We start from the raw sequence: 18656 nt of genomic DNA on the forward strand, positions 1-18656 counted from the left end.
AGAAAGTACTTATTTTGCCCATCCTATAGAAGTGTATGCCTGGAACGCTAGTGAATTCTGAAATTACAACACAGGCAAAAACGTTTTACATGAGTTTTCTGAATGATTAAATGACTTAAATCAACAACTGGATTTGGTTACTTCCATGTCTGTCATTTTGTGCCTACTAAATCTACTAACATCCTCAAAGGCAAATATTATAGATATCAACAGTTATTCCTTGGAATCTAAAAAAGAGGTCATGAACTCCTCATGCACCTTTATCCGACTACCATGAAAGACTCGGTTCACACTTGTTGAATGTCATCTGTCTGCCCAGTATACCATTTATCAGATCAGAACCAAATCTCTAGTAGTGGAAACCAAGGCATAGGCTTGCAACTATAAAAAAAATCACAGATTATATTTTCATTATTAATGCAAGCATGCAATTTTTAGGAAATAAAGTCATCAAGATATTAATTTTTCAAAATGCTAGTTTTTGTGAGCTTCATCTAAAGCTTAAGAATTAGTAAAAAAGATAACTATAAGCCAAGAAATACAAGATATAGCAAACAGATATCTGGGATCATCTGAAAGAGTAGAGTGGCACTTCAAACCAAAAACAAAAAAATCATAATCAGCTAATAATAAAGCTTTTTAAATTTGGCATTTGTTCTTTCTAAAAATTGCTATCATATTTTATGACCCTCCCAATATGTAAAATTACCAGATACCTCAGAGCATTAAGGTGACAACTGGATGAGGCTGGGGTAATTAAGCTGATAAAGGCTCATTTGATTTCAGTTCAGCTGCAGAAAACTGACACACACTTAATCAAAAAGTTCCTCAAGAGCAATACAGAATTACAAAGAATGCTTAAAAAGAGAATAAATTAAACACAACTAAATCTTTTAGCCTAATTGCATTATTCACAGAAAGCTACTGATGCCTCATTATTTTCTTTCTTTCACTTTTCCTTCTCTTCTAATCCTCTCAGATGCCTTCCTATACCAAGGCGACAGCATATCAGCATAAAGCCAGAGTTCTCAATTGTCTGGCTTATGTGATTAACTGCAGGTAAATAATGTCCCTAGACACTTAGCTTGTGTCTAATGGCTCCAGCGTATGATTAACCTTGCTTTCTGTACTTTAAAAGAAGCTCCTGGGACCATTTCCCACTGCTACCCACAAAGGAAATCAGAAAAGGAAAGATCTAAGAAACCACATGGAAGTCACAGGGCAGTGTGGCACTTAGCTACCTGCTTCGTGTGCCATTCTGTGTTGACCATATATAGTTCAAGAATAATCTAGGGAGTGGAAAGCAGACCAATCAGAAGTTAGCTTCTCAACATGTCACACGTTAATATGAATACCAATGACAAACATTATCAGGATCTCCATTCTCGAGATATTTCAAGACTTCAGACTTTCAGAACTCTGAAGCTTAGGCAGGGCTTAGGCAGGTACTATTATAGCAGAAGTATCACTTCGGCTTTCCTCTCGGGCTGACAGCTTACCTCAAGGCCGATATTATTTTCATGATTGCACTCTTCACTATATCCTTGGGTGAGATGTCAAGAGGGCCAACAGCCACCTCCAGAAGCTGCTGAACCATTTTCAGAGGCTGACCGTCTAAGCACATGGTCACGGCTTGATCATGAATTTTCCCTTTCTCTGATCGGGACAGATCATACTGGCTACTATACTTCTGCAGTGTCTCCTGCAAAGACATGGTAACATCACCTAAGCATTACATAGAAATTCAGTATGTCTACATGTACACAGTGAAACACATTGAGAAGATCCTCAAACCAAATACTGAAGGCACTGCTTGGTCATTAAGAGCAGCTCAAAGCCAAGCAGGCTTAAGGGCAAACCTTTGCTTTATCATTTATTACTCAGAGGGCCTTTGTGATCCCAAATTCCAGCATCTGCAAAATGAAGAGGAAAACAACAGTCTTGCAAACAGAGGGCACTGCAAATGTTAACACGCAGGCCAGTCCCTTAGAACAATGTCAGGCAGAGAGCAATGCTTAGTAGGTATGAATTTCATGATTATCATTATAGCATTACAACCACCTAATAATCTACTGAGCATCAGCCTTATAATCTCAGGTGTTATACATATGGTTGTCTAACTTAATACTTACAATAATCATGCAAGAACTTTTAATTAGCTCCATGTTATCAAAAAGGAAACTGAAGAACAAAGATATTAAAGAACATGCCCAAAGTCACATGGCTAGTAATTAACAGAGCTCGAATTAGAATCCAGTTGTCTATGGGCTCCCTTTGTGCCACTCTGCCTGCCTCCCTTCGATAATATCTGTGAAAATGAATTACAACAAATAGTTTAAGAATCAGGACTAACGCTACTGTTTCCAAGCATGCCAACTATGATCATTCAGCGACAAGAACACTTCCAGGTTATTTAGTTTCCCTAGGAATCTTGAGCATACAGTTGTGTCTTTCAAAATAATCCTGTGAAAACCTGAACCTTGGTTGCATATCTGATGACACTGAAGAACTGCTGTCAATTTTTTGGTTGTAGTATGTTACAGTGGTTAGGTTTCAATGAAAGTATTTATGGATAAAATAAGATGACTGGTGTGTATTTTTAAAAATCTAAAGGACAGAGGGGAGGGTAGATGGGGGTATGCATGCAGTAAGATTGGTCACATTTTGATGACTGTTGAAGCTGTACATTCAGCACGTAAGGTCTCTTACCATTCTCCCCACTGTGAAATTTCTTCCATTTTAGAAAATCTGTGAGTTAGCTGGGTAATTTCTAGTATCCTCACCTAGGAGAAGAGGGAACCAAGGCTCCACAGGATAAAGATCTTTGACTCAGATTGCACTAACATTTATGGGGGGGAGGGTTGTCTTCACTGTGTAAATTACATAAGGTTATTTCTAGACGTTTCTTAGAAAGGTGCCTTAAAACAAACTGAATAATGTCCAATTTAGTAAAAAAGAGTCTTCTATTATAGACCATCCATGGAATGCCAGCACGGCACTCACAGGCAGCTGTGTGGCACCTTTAGATCACGGCCCTGATGACACAAGCAGATGTTTGTATCAGTAACCTCCTTGTATCCACATATACTATTCCAACTGCTAAAAAGCATCACTCATTCCAAGGAGAATATTGCTAATCCTCTGGATTTTAATACAGTATCTTTGATTTTAAATATAAACAAGTATCTTAAAAGTTTTATACTAGTAAGTATAAACCACTTGTACTTGAAGATTCAAATTGTAGGTTAGTTCTTGTAATTATGGATTGTGGTACTATGAATGTGAGCGTATTATCAAGACTGGTAAAGCCAATTCGTTCTCTGCAAAGACTTCTTTTCTGTTCATACCATTGTTTAGTGTTCTTCACTTGATAGGCTAATAGACACTGAAAAAGATAAAATGAAATAAAACTGCTATCAAATGTAAATTTTCCTCACATCTTTCAATGAGGGGTCTGCATTTATGTGTCTCATACAAATTTTGAAGTCTGCCATTTGTTCATTATCTAAATTCCTCTACACTAACTAGTTTTCTAGTCTGGAATATTTTTCTCCAAACTAAGAACACAATTCAGTGAACATTAAGGCTTAAGAAAATAAAAGAGGGGGATAACAGAATACTACTCATATATCTGCACTCTTGTGTCAAAATGATTTACTTATTGATCTGTCCACTTCCAAGACTGTTAAAACACAGAACACAATCTCTGTGGGCCTCAGTGGGCTTATGGTGTCCTTGTACAGCTTAACACATGGATTCCAAGCTTGGTCACAGACAGGGGTTCTGGAGCCTCATCACGGTGTTTCTGAGAAACCCAAGAAAGCCTCAACTGGAAACCAATCAGGAATACTTCTTAGCTAAAACATCCATATTGATAATAAAGTCATATTGGAAACCTGACATAAAAGCAAGATAACAAGTAAACACATTTAACAAAATTACTGAGGCAGACATGGGGGGCTACTTTTTATTTATTTCTGAAAATGAGGTTAAAAACTCCTACCTTTATTGAGCTGGAAAGCAAAACATCTACCAGCTAGAAGCAGAGGCGGAGCACCTTTGTCCTTATCATTTCTTAACTTTGGACACAACTCCTCCATTCCAAGGCACCTGCCCAACATCCAGTTCCTGGCGCCATCCCCCCACCTCTCCCCGTCCCTCCTTCCTCCCAGGCATCAACTGCTGTGAGTGAGGTCAAATTCATATGAAAGAGGTGAAAGGAGAACTGACAATAAGTGGTAAATGACAGGTTAAAGGATTAAGGTTTGGGGACCATTTTCAAAGATACCTGTTTAAGTCTGAAAATCCTATCAAAACTACCAACTGATCTGTAAAGGATAAATGAAATACAGAAGTTTCCAGTTAAGTTACCTGCTCACTGTTCTTCATGGAAACAATGAAGCTACTGCTGAGGGTTTCCAGGTGAGAAAGTGATTTTTCCAGGTGATTCAGAGTATCTGCATAGGTAATTCTGGAATCACTAGTTTCCTGAATGTCTTCTTCAGCATTTCTTTTCCTTGGTTTCTCAATAAAATGTTTGACTGTCTTAATGGCCTTTATGGTCATCTCTTTACGAGCTTCCACAGAGAGCTTTTAAAAGAAGCATTAAACAGTAGTTTAGAGAAAAAGTATTGAACAGTATCCTTAAATGTAACCTTACGTCATAACATACGGCACATTCAATGAGGCATCAGAGAGGTGAAGGAAACAAAAGGTAAAATTTTAAAATATACAACCTTAACCAGTGAACAGGACTTCTGTTACCTAGCTTTCGTCTCCGAAGAAAACTACACTGACACATCATTTACATAATTCAGTAACATAATTTTTGATGATAATACCGTAAACAGGCAATGTCCTGATGAATACTAATTACACACAAAAAAAAAAAACATACAAAAGACACACAAAAATGTATTCAGGCATTTAAATATGATACAAAAATTAATGACTATTAAGGAGTTAGGATTATGAGTGATAGTTTTCTATTCTACTTTCCAAAGTTTCTGTAACATTGTTGTATTCATGCATTTTTCTCCAACAGGGTCTGTTCTGTGTTGGTATATAGGGGTTATATTTTTCTAATACTAAAAATATTAACTCACTAGCCCTGAATACAAAATAAAGTCTAAACTTAACCCATTGGGATGCAGGAAGCAGACATCTCTGAGCAATTCTGCTTCTACTGGGAACCTGACAACTTGTGCTCTTTGGGGTCCCAGTTTTTGGCCTCCTGGCAACCCACTGAAGAACATTTTTAATATAACCTCAAACAGAATTTGGCTTGATTTTTAAAAATAAAAACAAAAGTAGACTAAGTCCTAGGACAAAACCTTAAGCTTTTCTATCATTTATTAAAATCAGTTCTTTTCTATCTCTGGCTATTCTGAAGCACAGGAATAAACTTCCATGTATGACACCAACAGTCCTCAGCCCCAGTTTCCATCTGCTCCTTCCAAGTCACTTCACACAGAACTATTAGTTTCAGATATGAAGCTGACATTTTCTTAGTCCTATATAAATACTTACAAGTAGTACCATGCCCATGGAATTGTAATGAAGTACCATTTCCATTAAGTACCATTTCCATGGAATTGTAACAAAGTGCTTGCTTTGCAAATGCAGCTTCAAAACAAGTTTTGTGCTCCTCACTTTTTTTTTTTAACCAGATTTCTGCATGTCAGTACTTTATGGCTAAGAAACAAAATTTCCAGTAACTGGCAGGTATTAGTTTTTGTCTCTTTCACAAAACAAAATAAATCTTGAACTTCTCCCTTCTGTTTTTAGAAACAGAAGACACCAGCAGTGTACCGAGTTCAGATAACCTCCCCTTCCTCCACAAGGGCCAGAACTGGTCCAGGCCAAAGCCAGGAGCTTGGAACTCCATCCTAGTCTTCCACATGCATGGAGGGATCCAAGTACCTGGGCCATTGTACTTGTTCCCTTTTGGGGTGGGGGGAATACCTTCTTGTTTGTAAACTCCCCAAATTTCTTAATGTGGAACTCAGCATGACAGCACAAGCTGTTCACAAGCTAACCTTCTGGTGCAGTTGTAACCCACTCTCTAGCTCCAGCCACATGGCCTCTCAAGATCCCATGGTGTCTTGTCGCAATGGAATGACCCGTAAGTCACATGAGGTCAGCTCGCACTCTCTGTGTCTTCAGCTCCTACAGCCAGTTGACTGACATGTCCCTACTCTGGCATCGTATTATGTATGTGTAGACACTGGCACCTCAGCATTACTGAGTCTACACCTGACACCAAACGAAGTCTGTGTTTTCAGGTCATGAGAGGCAAGCGAATGTTTTCCAGAGTGTGAATTACTTGACCTCATCACAATAGCATCATCAGAAAAGTTTATTTTTATTTCTATTTTAAATAATCCTTCAAGTAACTAAGTACTTCAAAACAACTAAATAATCGGATACTTAAGACTACAGAATGTAAGTAAATACGGGGCTAAGTTCATTTTCCTGAGGTAGCCTTGTCCTCTGATGACTAGCACTTGACTTAACTCCGGCTTTCACCACTTCACGTTGTGAAAACAGGTTATTGCTGAGAGGATGCAGAGTGCGACTTTAACAAATACAAGTTTAATGCATTATTTATATCTAGCAGATTCATTTTCTTTGAATTGTTCTATGGTGGAGAGAACAGAAGTAAAAATGACTGAAGACACGTACCAGAGGGAAAATAGCAATTTGCTTACTCTACCTAGCGGTCACACTGTACCTTTAGTCTTAACCGTCTTTTCCAAGTCCACGGCATTAGCATGTCATTCATACTCATCATTACCACAGCAACCCACCAAGACAACATTTTAACTATTCGCCACAGCAATGAGTAACTGCTCTTTACAAATACTGTCCATTTTGTAAAACAGATAGGTGGCTAAATTGTTCTGCCACTTAAAAAATAGGTACTGAACATCCAGTTTCCAGTTTGATGGAAAAGTAAAAACTGAACCAGCTTCACAAAGAAACCATATATAGTATGGGAGATTAGATAGCAGGAAAGGTAAACTGTCTGGAAGTCATCCATGACATCAGTAAATCTTTCTGGGTCCCCCCTCAAAATGTATCCAGATTGTAGCAGGTCCCACCTGCAACACTGCCAGCACTCTGTTCCCACGTATTGCCTCTCAAGAGTACAGCAATGGTTCTGACTTATCTCTGAAGGTGACCAACACAGCAGCTCTCCCCCCGTACAAGTCTCCACCTGCTCCACTGTATTTATCAACTCCCTCACAGTTGGGATGAGCCATGTTCCAGCCAACGAAATCTGAGTAGAGGCAGTGTGCCATTTCTGAGAAAGTAAAAATGCATACGGATCCTTAAGTAGTCTCCCCTCTTTCTCAGCCACAGCAGTGGAGGAGGGTTTAGGGCCCAGACTGTGTCAGTGCAAGATGTTGGCCCCCCAGCCTGGACCCTGAGTGAGTATGGTGTAGGTCCCTGGGAAGGCTCTCCCTGGACTACATAGTACCAAGCCACTGCACACCCTGCCCAGTCTCGCATTCAACAGGTAGCCAGAATCAGGCTATATGTGTATTTGATTTTCAGACATCAGAAATTGCAAAACTAGTCATCCATGTCATGTTATAATGAAATATTTAACAAACTTGATGTTTGTGTTAACTGGGGGAGTAGGTCACATCCCTAATGAACCTGCGGCTCTAGCGAAATGCGGGGAAATGAAACAGCAATGCATGTGCTGGATGTCATAGGATGCTATGAGATCCAGATAGAGATATACAGAGAGATGAGTTTATGCTATAGGATGAGCTTAGCAAAACATAGTCCAGATTATGAACAGGAATGAAACAGAACAGAGAAACAGCTCGGACATTTGAGACTGGACATGGTTAAAAAAAAAAAAAAACTTACTAATTTTAGACCTTAGTAGTAAGAGATAAAATTAAGAAATTCCCAGTTAAAAATGCCAAGTGAAACTTTAGATTAAAATGCTTCAGAGGAGATAAAGCAAGGATGTGACAACTGTAATCACATTCAAATGGACGAAATAAGGACAGAGAACCTCCATAGAAACCTAACAATTCTAAGGCAGCAACCTTGACATTGAGACAGAGGTGCTTGGGGGAGGGAGAGAACAACGTCACAAAGCAAGCAAAGTGACCTGCAGACATGATTATGGGCATGTGATACTGAGAAAACTAAACAAAATTCCCACTAGGTTTCTGAGATAGTCGCACTGCCCAAGAAAGCACAAGCCAGAGCTCAACACACTTGACCGAAGCTTAATTAAGCTTGGGCCTTCAGCCTTCTCCTGGCAGCCTGAGAAAGTGGGGCTGCTGTCCATAGGGACCGGGCCTCCAATGTTTGCTCATTTCCTGCCTGGGTCATGGCGGGACAGGTTGCCCATCTGCTGGCCCTGTTGTCATGGAGCGCCATGGTGGGACCTGGGAACCCCAGGCAGCCTCCTCTGGCAGAAGGCTGCAGTGTGTTCCGTGGTGGGAAGGAGGAGGTTTGGTGGACACGAGGCGGACTCAAGCAGACAGTAGTGCTTACCAAGCATCCCATCTGTTTCTGCGCTTCTCAACCCCTGTGTTTATTAGATGGGGCTGGGTGAGTAGCTAGGCCCATGGAATGTGACAGGAAAAGAGAATGGATCCTCCTCGCCTGAGGCTATCACACCAGCTGCCCAGCTGCGTGGGAAGACTCCAAGGGGAGACTGGCTGAACTGAATCACTGTGAGGCTTGGGTTGGTTCGTTCCTCCAGCAGTACCTAGTGGTTCAGTGACATTCTGAAGACATGTATCTGATCACCTCCCTCCTCTGCTCCCTTCTACTGAATGGTCTCCCAAGTCACTAAAACCAAAACTGAGTATTTAGTGCCCCATTAAGCCCTACAAGATCTTTTCACCTTGCCCTGCCTCTCTACTCCCAACATTTATCTTTCTCCACATCCTCACTCCACTCTGAACATACTGGCCTCCTTGTGGTCCCTCAAGCCTCCGTATTTGATGTCTGAGCTTGTAATGTTCTCCCAGGCAGCCTCATGGCTTTCTCCTGTGCTTCCCTCAGGATGCAATGTAAATGTCTTCTTATCAGAGGGGCCTCTCTGACTGTTCTGTAAGACCCAGCCCCCCCCTCCACCCGCATTATTTTTTGTTCAGAACTGACATACTCAGTTTCTATCTGCTTGCTGCCTGTCACTGCTGAATTCCCAGAACCCAGAAAGGTGGCTCGTACATGAGAAATGCCCCTTTGTCAAACAATCAATGAATGGATGAATGACAATGTTTCAAAAGACAAAACAGGAAAAGCGCACCTGTAGACCTGGGGAAGCTATGACATCTGTATCACCACTAGAGCACTTCAGATAGAAGAGGGGATCAAGAGCCAGAGAAACATGTGAGGCTTTGCAGGCCACACAGAGTCACTGTCACACATTCTTTTGTTTGCTTGCTTGTGTGGTTGGCTGGTTTTTGCAATTCTTTAAAATGATGTTAAACTCAGTCTTAACTAAGGGCTGCTCAAAAACAACAAATCCAGCAGTGTGCTAGATTTGGTCTGTAGGCCATAGATCACTGATCCTGAGTTACATGAAAAAGTTATTGTTGGAAAGATAAAGTGAGAATAAATTATAAATGACCCTGAATACCAGGCTAGCTAAGGAATCTGAGTGAGAAGCCATGGAGTGCAATTTATACCGGAAAGATAATTATACGGGACTGTCCTGCTAGGTTCCCATTTTAACACACACTGTAGGAGAATCTTATTTCAAAGACAAGTACAAAACTACAGTTATTTGAAAAAAAAAAAAAAAAAAAGTCTCAGCCTTTCTCAGGCCTTCCCTTGCCTGTGCTTCCAGAATCAGTTCAGGAGTTCACTTCCCTGGGAGCCTCCTCTGACACCATTTCCCTCCCAGGTCACAAACCAGCCCTATGCGTTCCTAGAGTGCTCTGAGCTTACCTATGTCAAAGAATGCTTCCTACTACATTCAGATCCTCTAGTTACTTGTATGTGGAAACAGTGAGACTCCTTAGGATAGAAACTGTGCCTTTAAGATTCTCTGTATCCCTAATTTCACATCTAGCACATTGCAGACAAACTGTAAATAGCTGCTAAATTATTCCACAACTCCGATTAACATATGGGGGAAAACAAAGGACTTCACAAGTGCAATGACATAAAGTGTTCTCAAGATACTTGATGTCTAGCATGCTCCATAAGGCTCCAAATTACCCAGGGACTCTGGAGTATCCCAATCAACTGAGAATCCAAGGAGAGAAAAATTGCAAAAGAACGTTTTAAAGGACCTGAAACAAGAAAAATGAGGACCAAATTTATGCTGTCTGGAGGATACCAGGCCAAGTGATCAGAAGTCCTGCAGGAGAACAGTAATCTACTGATTCTCCATTTCTCCATTCAACACAGCCACTGAATACACACTGTGCACTTGCTGGGGCTGGGGCTGGCGACACAGACAAAATTAGATGAAGTCCTTGGCCCTGGGTACGTCAAAGTCTAGTTGGGAATACAGACAGATGAAGCACATTACAAAGAAGTACGATCATCACACAATCACAGTGGGTTAGGTACACAGACAAGACACAATAGAAGGGACATGCTGTTCAGAGTGGAAGCGAGGGAGCAGAAAGGTCAGAACAGGGCTGCTGACGAGGGGTCTCTCTGAAGAGAGTCCTACAGAGGGACAAGGAATTAAGACAGGCAGGGGAGAATCTGGACAAGTCACCAAAGAACCAGTGGGGAAGCTGGAAGTACACGGCTTGGCTGGCATGCACAATGCAAGTAAAGGCCTCTCAGAGGAGGAAGAGGGATGAAGCAGGGGTGATATTGTAAGTGCCAGTGTGCCAGGTTGATGACGCCATTCTCATCACCGTCAGGCTTGGGACACATGCAAGGATCTTAAGCAGGAGAGTAACACAATCACTAGTCCAGTTTTCAGGAAATGCCTTCACTTAAAATTCACCAAACAGGGCAGGTATTTGGCCTACTGGTTAAAGGGCCAGTTAAGAGGCCCATGTCCCATTTCAGAGTACTTGGCCCCACTCCAGACTGTAGCTCCCTGCTAATGCAGACCCTGGAAGGAAGCAAGTAATGGCTAAAGTAGTGGGGTCCTTGTTACCCTGTTGAAAATATGAATTGAGTTCCCAGCTCTTGAATCCAGCCCAGCCTAGTCCTGGTTGTCATTTGGGAAATAAACCAGCTGACAGGGGTATTCTCATTCTCTCTCTCTCTTAAATACTTTTTCAAGAGTAGCTATAAAAAAAAAAAAAAGAAAAATTCACAACATGCACCATCTGTAAGTACTTTAAAGCTGATTATTTTTGCTAAGCAGACATTGTTTTTTCTTTTAAAAATAAACGTAGCATGACTTCGAATATAAGGATGATATTTAGGAAATGGCAGATGACTCAAGAAAACTCAAGTGCTACATGCAGAGCAAAGTACAAAAAAGGTTTTTACACTTGTTTATATTAACAACTACAGAAAATGATGGCGGATTCAATGCAAAATTATGTTATTCATACATTTATGAACTGATTCTTTGAAAGATGGAAAAATTATGGTGACTAATAAAAGATGGGAAAGTACACTACCTTTTTAGATTTTTATTTATAAACACACTACCTTTGCTCCATCTCATCTTCCTCTTTTTCATACTCTAACAATTCAACACTTAGCATGTGTTGGGTCTGGTCTTGGCACAACACACACAAAGGCAAACTGAGATACAATATATTTTGAACAATAGACATGATAGAAGTGTCAACACAAAATTAAGAATTCATAAAATGTGACAGGAATGAAAACTGAATGTATGGATACACCAAGAATAACATTTTTGTCCTAAAAAGCAAGAAAGTCTTTAAAAAGGCGGTTATGCCTAAACGAGGACTGGCAGGAGGAGCAACAGCTCACGTGGAAGAAGAGGATGAGGTGGATTTCAGACAGAGGAAGCAATAGGAAGAATTACACACAGGCATTTACAGGATAGAAGTCGTCATGGCCGACCTTTCCTGTTCTCGTGTTCTCTTCAGACCGGCAGCTCGTTTCCGCTAAAGCCCCACGAGCTGGAGGACAGATACAGAGAAGCAGCCAGCAGTGTAACAGGAAAGAAGGAAGACCAGGAGGGCCCGCGCTGTGGCTCAGCTGGTTAAGTTGCCGCTGCAGCATCGGCATCCCATGTGGGTGCCAGTTCAGGTCCTGGCTGCTCCACTGCTGATCCAGCTCCCTGCTATTGTACCTGGGAAAGCAGCAGAAGATGGCCCAAGTGTTTGGGCCCTGCAACCACCTGGAAGAAGCTCCTAGCTACTGCAGCCATTTAGGGAGTGAACCACCAGATGGAAGATTCTCTCTCTCCCTCTTCCTCCCCCCCCCCCATTATATATATAAAACTCTGACTTTCAAATAAATGAAATAAATCTTTGAAAAAAAAAAGGAAGGAAGAATAGTCTTTGGAAAAGATTCAAATATCACAGAAGTTTAATCCCTAATGGTAGACATTGCTTTTGCCCTAGTCTTACTCCCACCTCAGCTGGAGAAGCTCTTGTGGTAATATAGATGTGAGTTTGTGCGTAGGCAAGGCCTTGTCCTGCAGAGGAACATTGGAGCTATGGCAGGTGCCAGACTGAGAAAGCTGAAGATTTTCCTTAGGCTAGTGCTCTTTAGACTGGGGAATACTTGTTACCAATGTACACAGCCTTTCCAAGGAAACACTGGCATACATAATTTCAAGGCAGTATGTTGCTGAATTTCTACTTTCTCTAAATATTCATTTCTTTTTTTTTAAGATTTATTTATTTATTTATTTATTTGAAAGTCAGAGTTATACAGAGAGAGGGGAGAGAGAGAGAGAGAGAGGTCTTCCATCCAATGGTTCACTTCCCAATTGGCCACAACGGCTGGAGCTGTGCCGATCTGCAGCCAGGAGCCAGGAGCTTCTTCCAGGTCTCCCACATGGGTACAGGGGCCCAAGGACTTGGGCCATCTTCTATTGCTTTCCCAGGCCATAGCAGAGAGCTGGATCGGAAGTGGAGCAGCTAGGTCTCAAACTGGCGCCCATAAGGGATGCCAGCGCTTCAGGCCAGGGCGTTAACCTGCTGTACCACAGCGCTGGCTCCCTAAATATTCTTTTCTTAAGTAGCTCTTGTTGAGATCAAGGTGAGAGTCTGCTCTCTTTCACAACAGCCCCTCCTTCACTTACACCTGAAAAGTGGGCCTCATGTGCTTCCCAAATCTGAATCTGGGACACCATCTTGGCCTCTAAAAAGCTCCAGGACACCAAAAGGATGAGTCAAAATGCTGCTGTGTAGCAGGATCCCAACAACTGCACACCCACCTCCTTCTGCACACCATAGGTTTCCAATTTTTGCTTTCATCGAAATCTAACAAGGACCAGCTGAGGTCAGTGGTTAAATTATTAAAAATCATTTTAACAATAGTTCACTCTATGATATTTGGTCTATAACTTGGAGGACATGCAGAGGATTAAGTGCTCCTGCTATAACAAAACTCTTTCCACATCCAGTTATTTCTGTGAACAAGATATTTCAGTAGGAAATTCTATTAAGATGAAACTAGAAAAAAATTGATGTTGAACTCACCCAAGCAATAAGAAATAGTCATGCAAGGGCACATAAACTAATTAGACACCAGGCTTACATCCCTGCCCACTTCATTAAGATGTGCATTTTGTATATGATTTTATTTTTATAATACTTATGTATCAACAGTTTAACACATCTATGCTGTTCTGAGCAAGTGCACACTGTAGTAATTGAAACAATAACTTAGTATAGAATAATTTTTTAAAAAATCTTGGAACCCTGTGGTCACAAGAAATTTTTAAATGTTAATTTCCATTTGTACAATTTATACAATTATTTCTGATGCAGAGGAACAAGGCTTTTAAGCAAAGAGATACTGCATTATGATACAATTACCCAAGAGTAGGAACTGCAAAACGCTTGGCACAAAACTACTCTGTACAAACAGACCTGTCCAAACTTTAGTTAATGGCTTCTGGTAGCCTAAGGCCAGCTATGTCCCCCGGATGCTCCCAGCCCCCCTTAAAACACCTGCCCAGAAAGCTCCAAGCTTTCATTAGAATAGTTTGTTCTCATCAACAGCTGGTGATGTGGCAACAGGCCCCACAAACCTCCTTTTAGAATGTCCTCAAAAAGCACACACTTAAAACCCTTCCTCTGCCCTTTGAGAAGGACTTGGGAGCTTTCCCTCTGAAACAGGAACATTCAAGGAGATGGCTCTCACGCTCACTCCCACTTCCAAGAGAGGACAAGGGCCTCAGTTAGAAGCCACCTTACTCCAAGTTGTACAACCACCTTCTTTCAAAAAGATATGATTATTCTTCTCTAGATAAGTAGCAATTAGAAATCTAGATGGTCAGGGGCCAGTGTTGTGGCATGGTGGGTTAAGCTCGGCCTTGCAAGCATCCCATGAGTTTAGGTTCAAGTCTGGCTGTTCCACTTCCCATCTAACTTCCTGCTAATGCACCTGGGAAAGCAATGAAAGACAGCCCAAGTGCTTAGGTCCCTGCTATCCACATGGGAGACCCAGATGGAGTTCCAGGCTCTTGGGGTTAGCCTGGCCCAGCCCTGGTTATTGTGGCCATCTAGGGAGTGAACTAGTAGATCTCTCTCTTTCTCTCTCCCTCTCTGTAACTCGGCCTTTCAAGTAAATAAATAAATCTTTGGGGGAAAAAAACAACAACAACAAAAAATCCACCTAGCTCCAGTCACATGGACCAACACCCCCATTCCCTACTCCTGTACCCTCCCATGCATGTCCTTTAGCACATCGCAGCATTTAAAAATATACATGCCTTTCATTTAGGACAAAGTGAGTCCAATCTGCACTGGAATTTCTGCCCTCTGAAGTCATTACTACTAAACAAAATCTGTCCTTACTACCCGCCTGTAACTCACATGCACCTTTATTTCTCTTCAATAAAAGAAATACTAGAAATGGTTTGAGGAACTGACTGCTAAAGATGTGCTTGTATTTTTTTAAAGGGACAGTGATAGATATCAACTTGCTGTGTAATGTGGCTTACTGTAGATACTCATGTAATTGTTGTACTTCAAATACCACTATTAAAAATCTGCTGGAAGTATGCCCTACTTCATAATAATGTAAAATCATGATTTAAGGAAAGCTTTAGATATCAACCCTGTAAGAAAGTAAAGGGAGTACTGTATGTTCTCTTAGTTAGGTACATGAGCAAAAAAAGGTTCAAATCCACTACTCTGGGGCACTATTCCCCTGAAGTGTGATTTTTAAACAACCTGTACAGAGACTAACTAAAGGCTGCTACAAGTCCCTGAGCGCTCATTAGAGTTACTGACACAACTGGAGCGGCTGGTGAAGACACTGGCATTTTTAGAAAGAAATCTGTACTTTGTGAGCTTCTCCTGGTTAGCCCTAAGGGAAACAGAAGTGTGCACCCTGCCAATGTAAGCTCTGGGACTCTAGCCCACCCCATTGGCCTGGGCTGAGTGTGGGCAAGAGCTGGAGAAGTTTCTGGGACTTGAGGCAAAACCACAGTGAGGAAGTCACCACAAGAGTCTAGGCAGGGTACATGGGGTTAGGGCAAGAAGGCAGTTTGCGTTTTAAATGATACATGCCAAGGAACCAAAAGACACCACAGGCTACCATACGCTATCACCTGGGGCATGCATTCCCCACATGCACACAGTCAGGTGGCCATTTGAACCAGGGCTTTCAAACTTCTCTGTCCAAAACCCACAGTAAGAAACAGATTGTATATCAACACTCAGTCATCTCACACACACATCCCAGATATTTTCTTCATGAAAGATTACAAGCCAATGTGAAATATATTCTGAACTAACCTACAGGCCAGTGCTCTCCTTTGTTTTGATGTGGATCACAATGCTCTATCAGCGATGGGGAACACCTGGCCTGCAGGCCATCTAAGGCCTGTGAAATCATTTAGTCTGGCCCACCCCAACATAACTGCAGGGCAGGACTCAAACTTCAATAAATCTATAGCAAGTCCATTTTTCCACTGATAACTCTGCATGGCCCACGCATAATGTTATAAATATTCAAATGCCCCATGTTAAAATAAAGGCTCCTCACCCCTACAGTCTACATGAATTACAGGACCCACTAGTAGGCTATAGCTCATAGTCTATAAAACACCTGAAAATTCACTGTGATGATGACAGGAAAACTCCCATGAACCAGCAAACAATGGTACTACTAGGGAGTATCGAATTATCTAAGATATATTTAATTGACTTCATTTAACGATATTTTCTGGGGCAGCACTGTGGTACAACAGGTTAAGCCGTCTCTTGCAACACCAGCACTTTGTATTAGGGCACCAGTTTGAGTCCCAGCTGCTCTTCTTCCAATCCAGCTCCCTAGTGATGTGCCTGAGAAGGCAGCAGAGGATGGCCTGGCTGCCTGTATCCCTGCCATCCTCATGGGAGACCTGCAGAATATTCCTGGTTTCTGGCTTCAGCCTGACCAGACCTGCTGTTGCAGCCATTTAGGGAGTGAGCCAGGGGCATGATCTTTATCCCTCTCCCTCTGATGCTCTACCTTTTAAACAAATAAATACATTTTTAAAAAGCTATGTTTTGTTACTAGTTTCATAGTTCACATCTCTGATGGCTGCATGTGCCTCTGTTTCTTTGTCTACCCTCCTTAGTAGGCTGTTGAGGCTAGTGAGTGTAATATCCAGCTCTCAGCTGTTCTTTTGATTTCAGTGCTTAATATAGCAAATTCTAGCAAATTGAGAACGTTTGAAAAATCATATAGAATATTATGAAGAAGTATTTTGAATATTATACAACTGCAAGTAAAGAGTAAATTTTAATTTTTTGGCTTTGATATAGTTAATTAACACAAAAATAAGAATGCCTGTTTTGTCACATTTATATGCTTAATAAAAATCACCATAATCTTTTTTTTTACTTTTTTTTTAATTTTTTTTTTTTACTTTTTTTACTTTTTTTTTTTTTTATTTTTGACAGGCAGAGTGGACATTGAGAGAGAGACAGAGAGAGAAAAGTCTTCCTTTGCCGTTGGTTCACCCTCCAATAGCCACCATGGCTGGCACACTGCGGCCAGCGCACCGCATTGATCCGAAGACAGAAGCAAGGTGCTTCTCCAGGTCTCCCATGGGTACAGGACCCAAGCACCTGGGCCATCCTCCACTGCACTCCAGGGCCATAGCAGAGAGCTGGCCTGGAAGAGGGGCAACAGGGACAGAACCGGTGCCCAAACCAGGACTAGGACCCAGTGTGCCGGTGCCGCAAGGCAGAGGATTAGCCTGCTGAGCCATGGCGCCAGCACATTAACAGACTGCAGAAGAAAAACCATATGATTCTCTCAATAGACACAGAGAAAGCATTTGATAAAATACAACACCCTTTCATGATGAAAACCCTAAGCAAACTGGGTATAGAAAGAACATTCCTCAATATAATCAAAGCAATATATGAAAAACCCACGGCCAGCATCCTATTGAATGGGGAAAAGTTGGAAGCATTTCCACTGAGATCTGGTACCAGACAGGGATGCCCACTCTCACCACTGCTATTCAATATAGTTCTGGAAGTCTTAGCCAGAGCTATAAGACAAGAAAAAGAAATTAAAGGGATACAAATTGGGAAGGAAGAACTCAAACTATCCCTCTTTGCAGATGATATGATTCTTTATTTAGGGGATCCAAAGAACTCTACTAAGAGACTATTGGAACTCATAGAAGAGTTTGGCAAAGTAGCAGGATATAAAATCAATGCAAAAAATCAACAGCCTTTGTATACGCAGGCAATGCCATGGCTGAGGAAGAACTTCTAAGATCAATCGCATTCACAATAGCTACAAAAACAATCAAATACCTTGGAATAAACTTAACCAAGGATATTAAAGATCTCTACAATGAAAATTACAAAACCTTAAAGAAAGAAATAGAAGAGGATACCAAAAAATGGAAAAATCTTCCATGCTCATGGATTGGAAGAATCAATATCATCAAAATGTCCATTCTCCCAAAAGCAATATACAGATTCAATGCAATACCAATCAAAATACCAAAGACATTCTTCTCAGATCTGGAAAAAATGATGCTGAAATTCATATGGAGACACAGGAGACCTCGAATAGCTAAAGCAATCTTGTACAACAAAAACAAAGCCAGAGGCATCACAATACCAGATTTCAGGACATACTACAGGGCAGTAGTTATCAAAATAGCATGGTACGGGTACAGAAACAGATGGATAGACCAATGGAACAAATAGAAACACCAGAAATCAATCCAAACATCTACAGCCAACTTATGTTTGATCAAGGATCTAAAACCAATCCCTGGAATAAGGACAGTCTATTCAATAAATGGTGCTGGGAAAACTGGATCTCCATGTGCAGAAGCATGAAGCAAGACCCCTACCTTTCACCTTACACAAAAATCCACTCAACATGGATTAAATACCTAAATCTACTACCCGACACCATCAAATTATTAGAGAGCATTGGAGAAACCCTGCAAGATACAGGTACAGGCAAAGACTTCTTGGAAAAGACCCTAGAAGCACAGGCAGTCAAAGCCAAAATTAACATTTGGGATTGCATCATTGAGAAGTTTCTGTACTGCAACAGAAACAGTCAGGAAA

The 18656-nt window shown here is 41.3% G+C and overlaps 1 protein-coding gene across 1 annotated transcript in view; it reads right to left on the minus strand.

Moving 5' to 3' along the window:
- Positions 1-18656, minus strand: part of NBAS (NBAS subunit of NRZ tethering complex) — a 427776-nt gene that overhangs the window by 77635 nt on the left and 331485 nt on the right. The window contains exons 45-46 of the mRNA XM_062208974.1: positions 4372-4590; positions 1500-1702 (exon numbers count right to left, since the gene is read on the minus strand). Coding sequence (XP_062064958.1) covers positions 1500-1702; positions 4372-4590 — 422 coding nt within the window. The remainder of the gene's footprint in view (positions 1-1499; positions 1703-4371; positions 4591-18656) is intronic.

This window comes from Lepus europaeus, chromosome 13 (assembly GCF_033115175.1).
Source record: "Lepus europaeus isolate LE1 chromosome 13, mLepTim1.pri, whole genome shotgun sequence".
Lineage (NCBI taxonomy): Eukaryota > Metazoa > Chordata > Mammalia > Lagomorpha > Leporidae > Lepus > Lepus europaeus.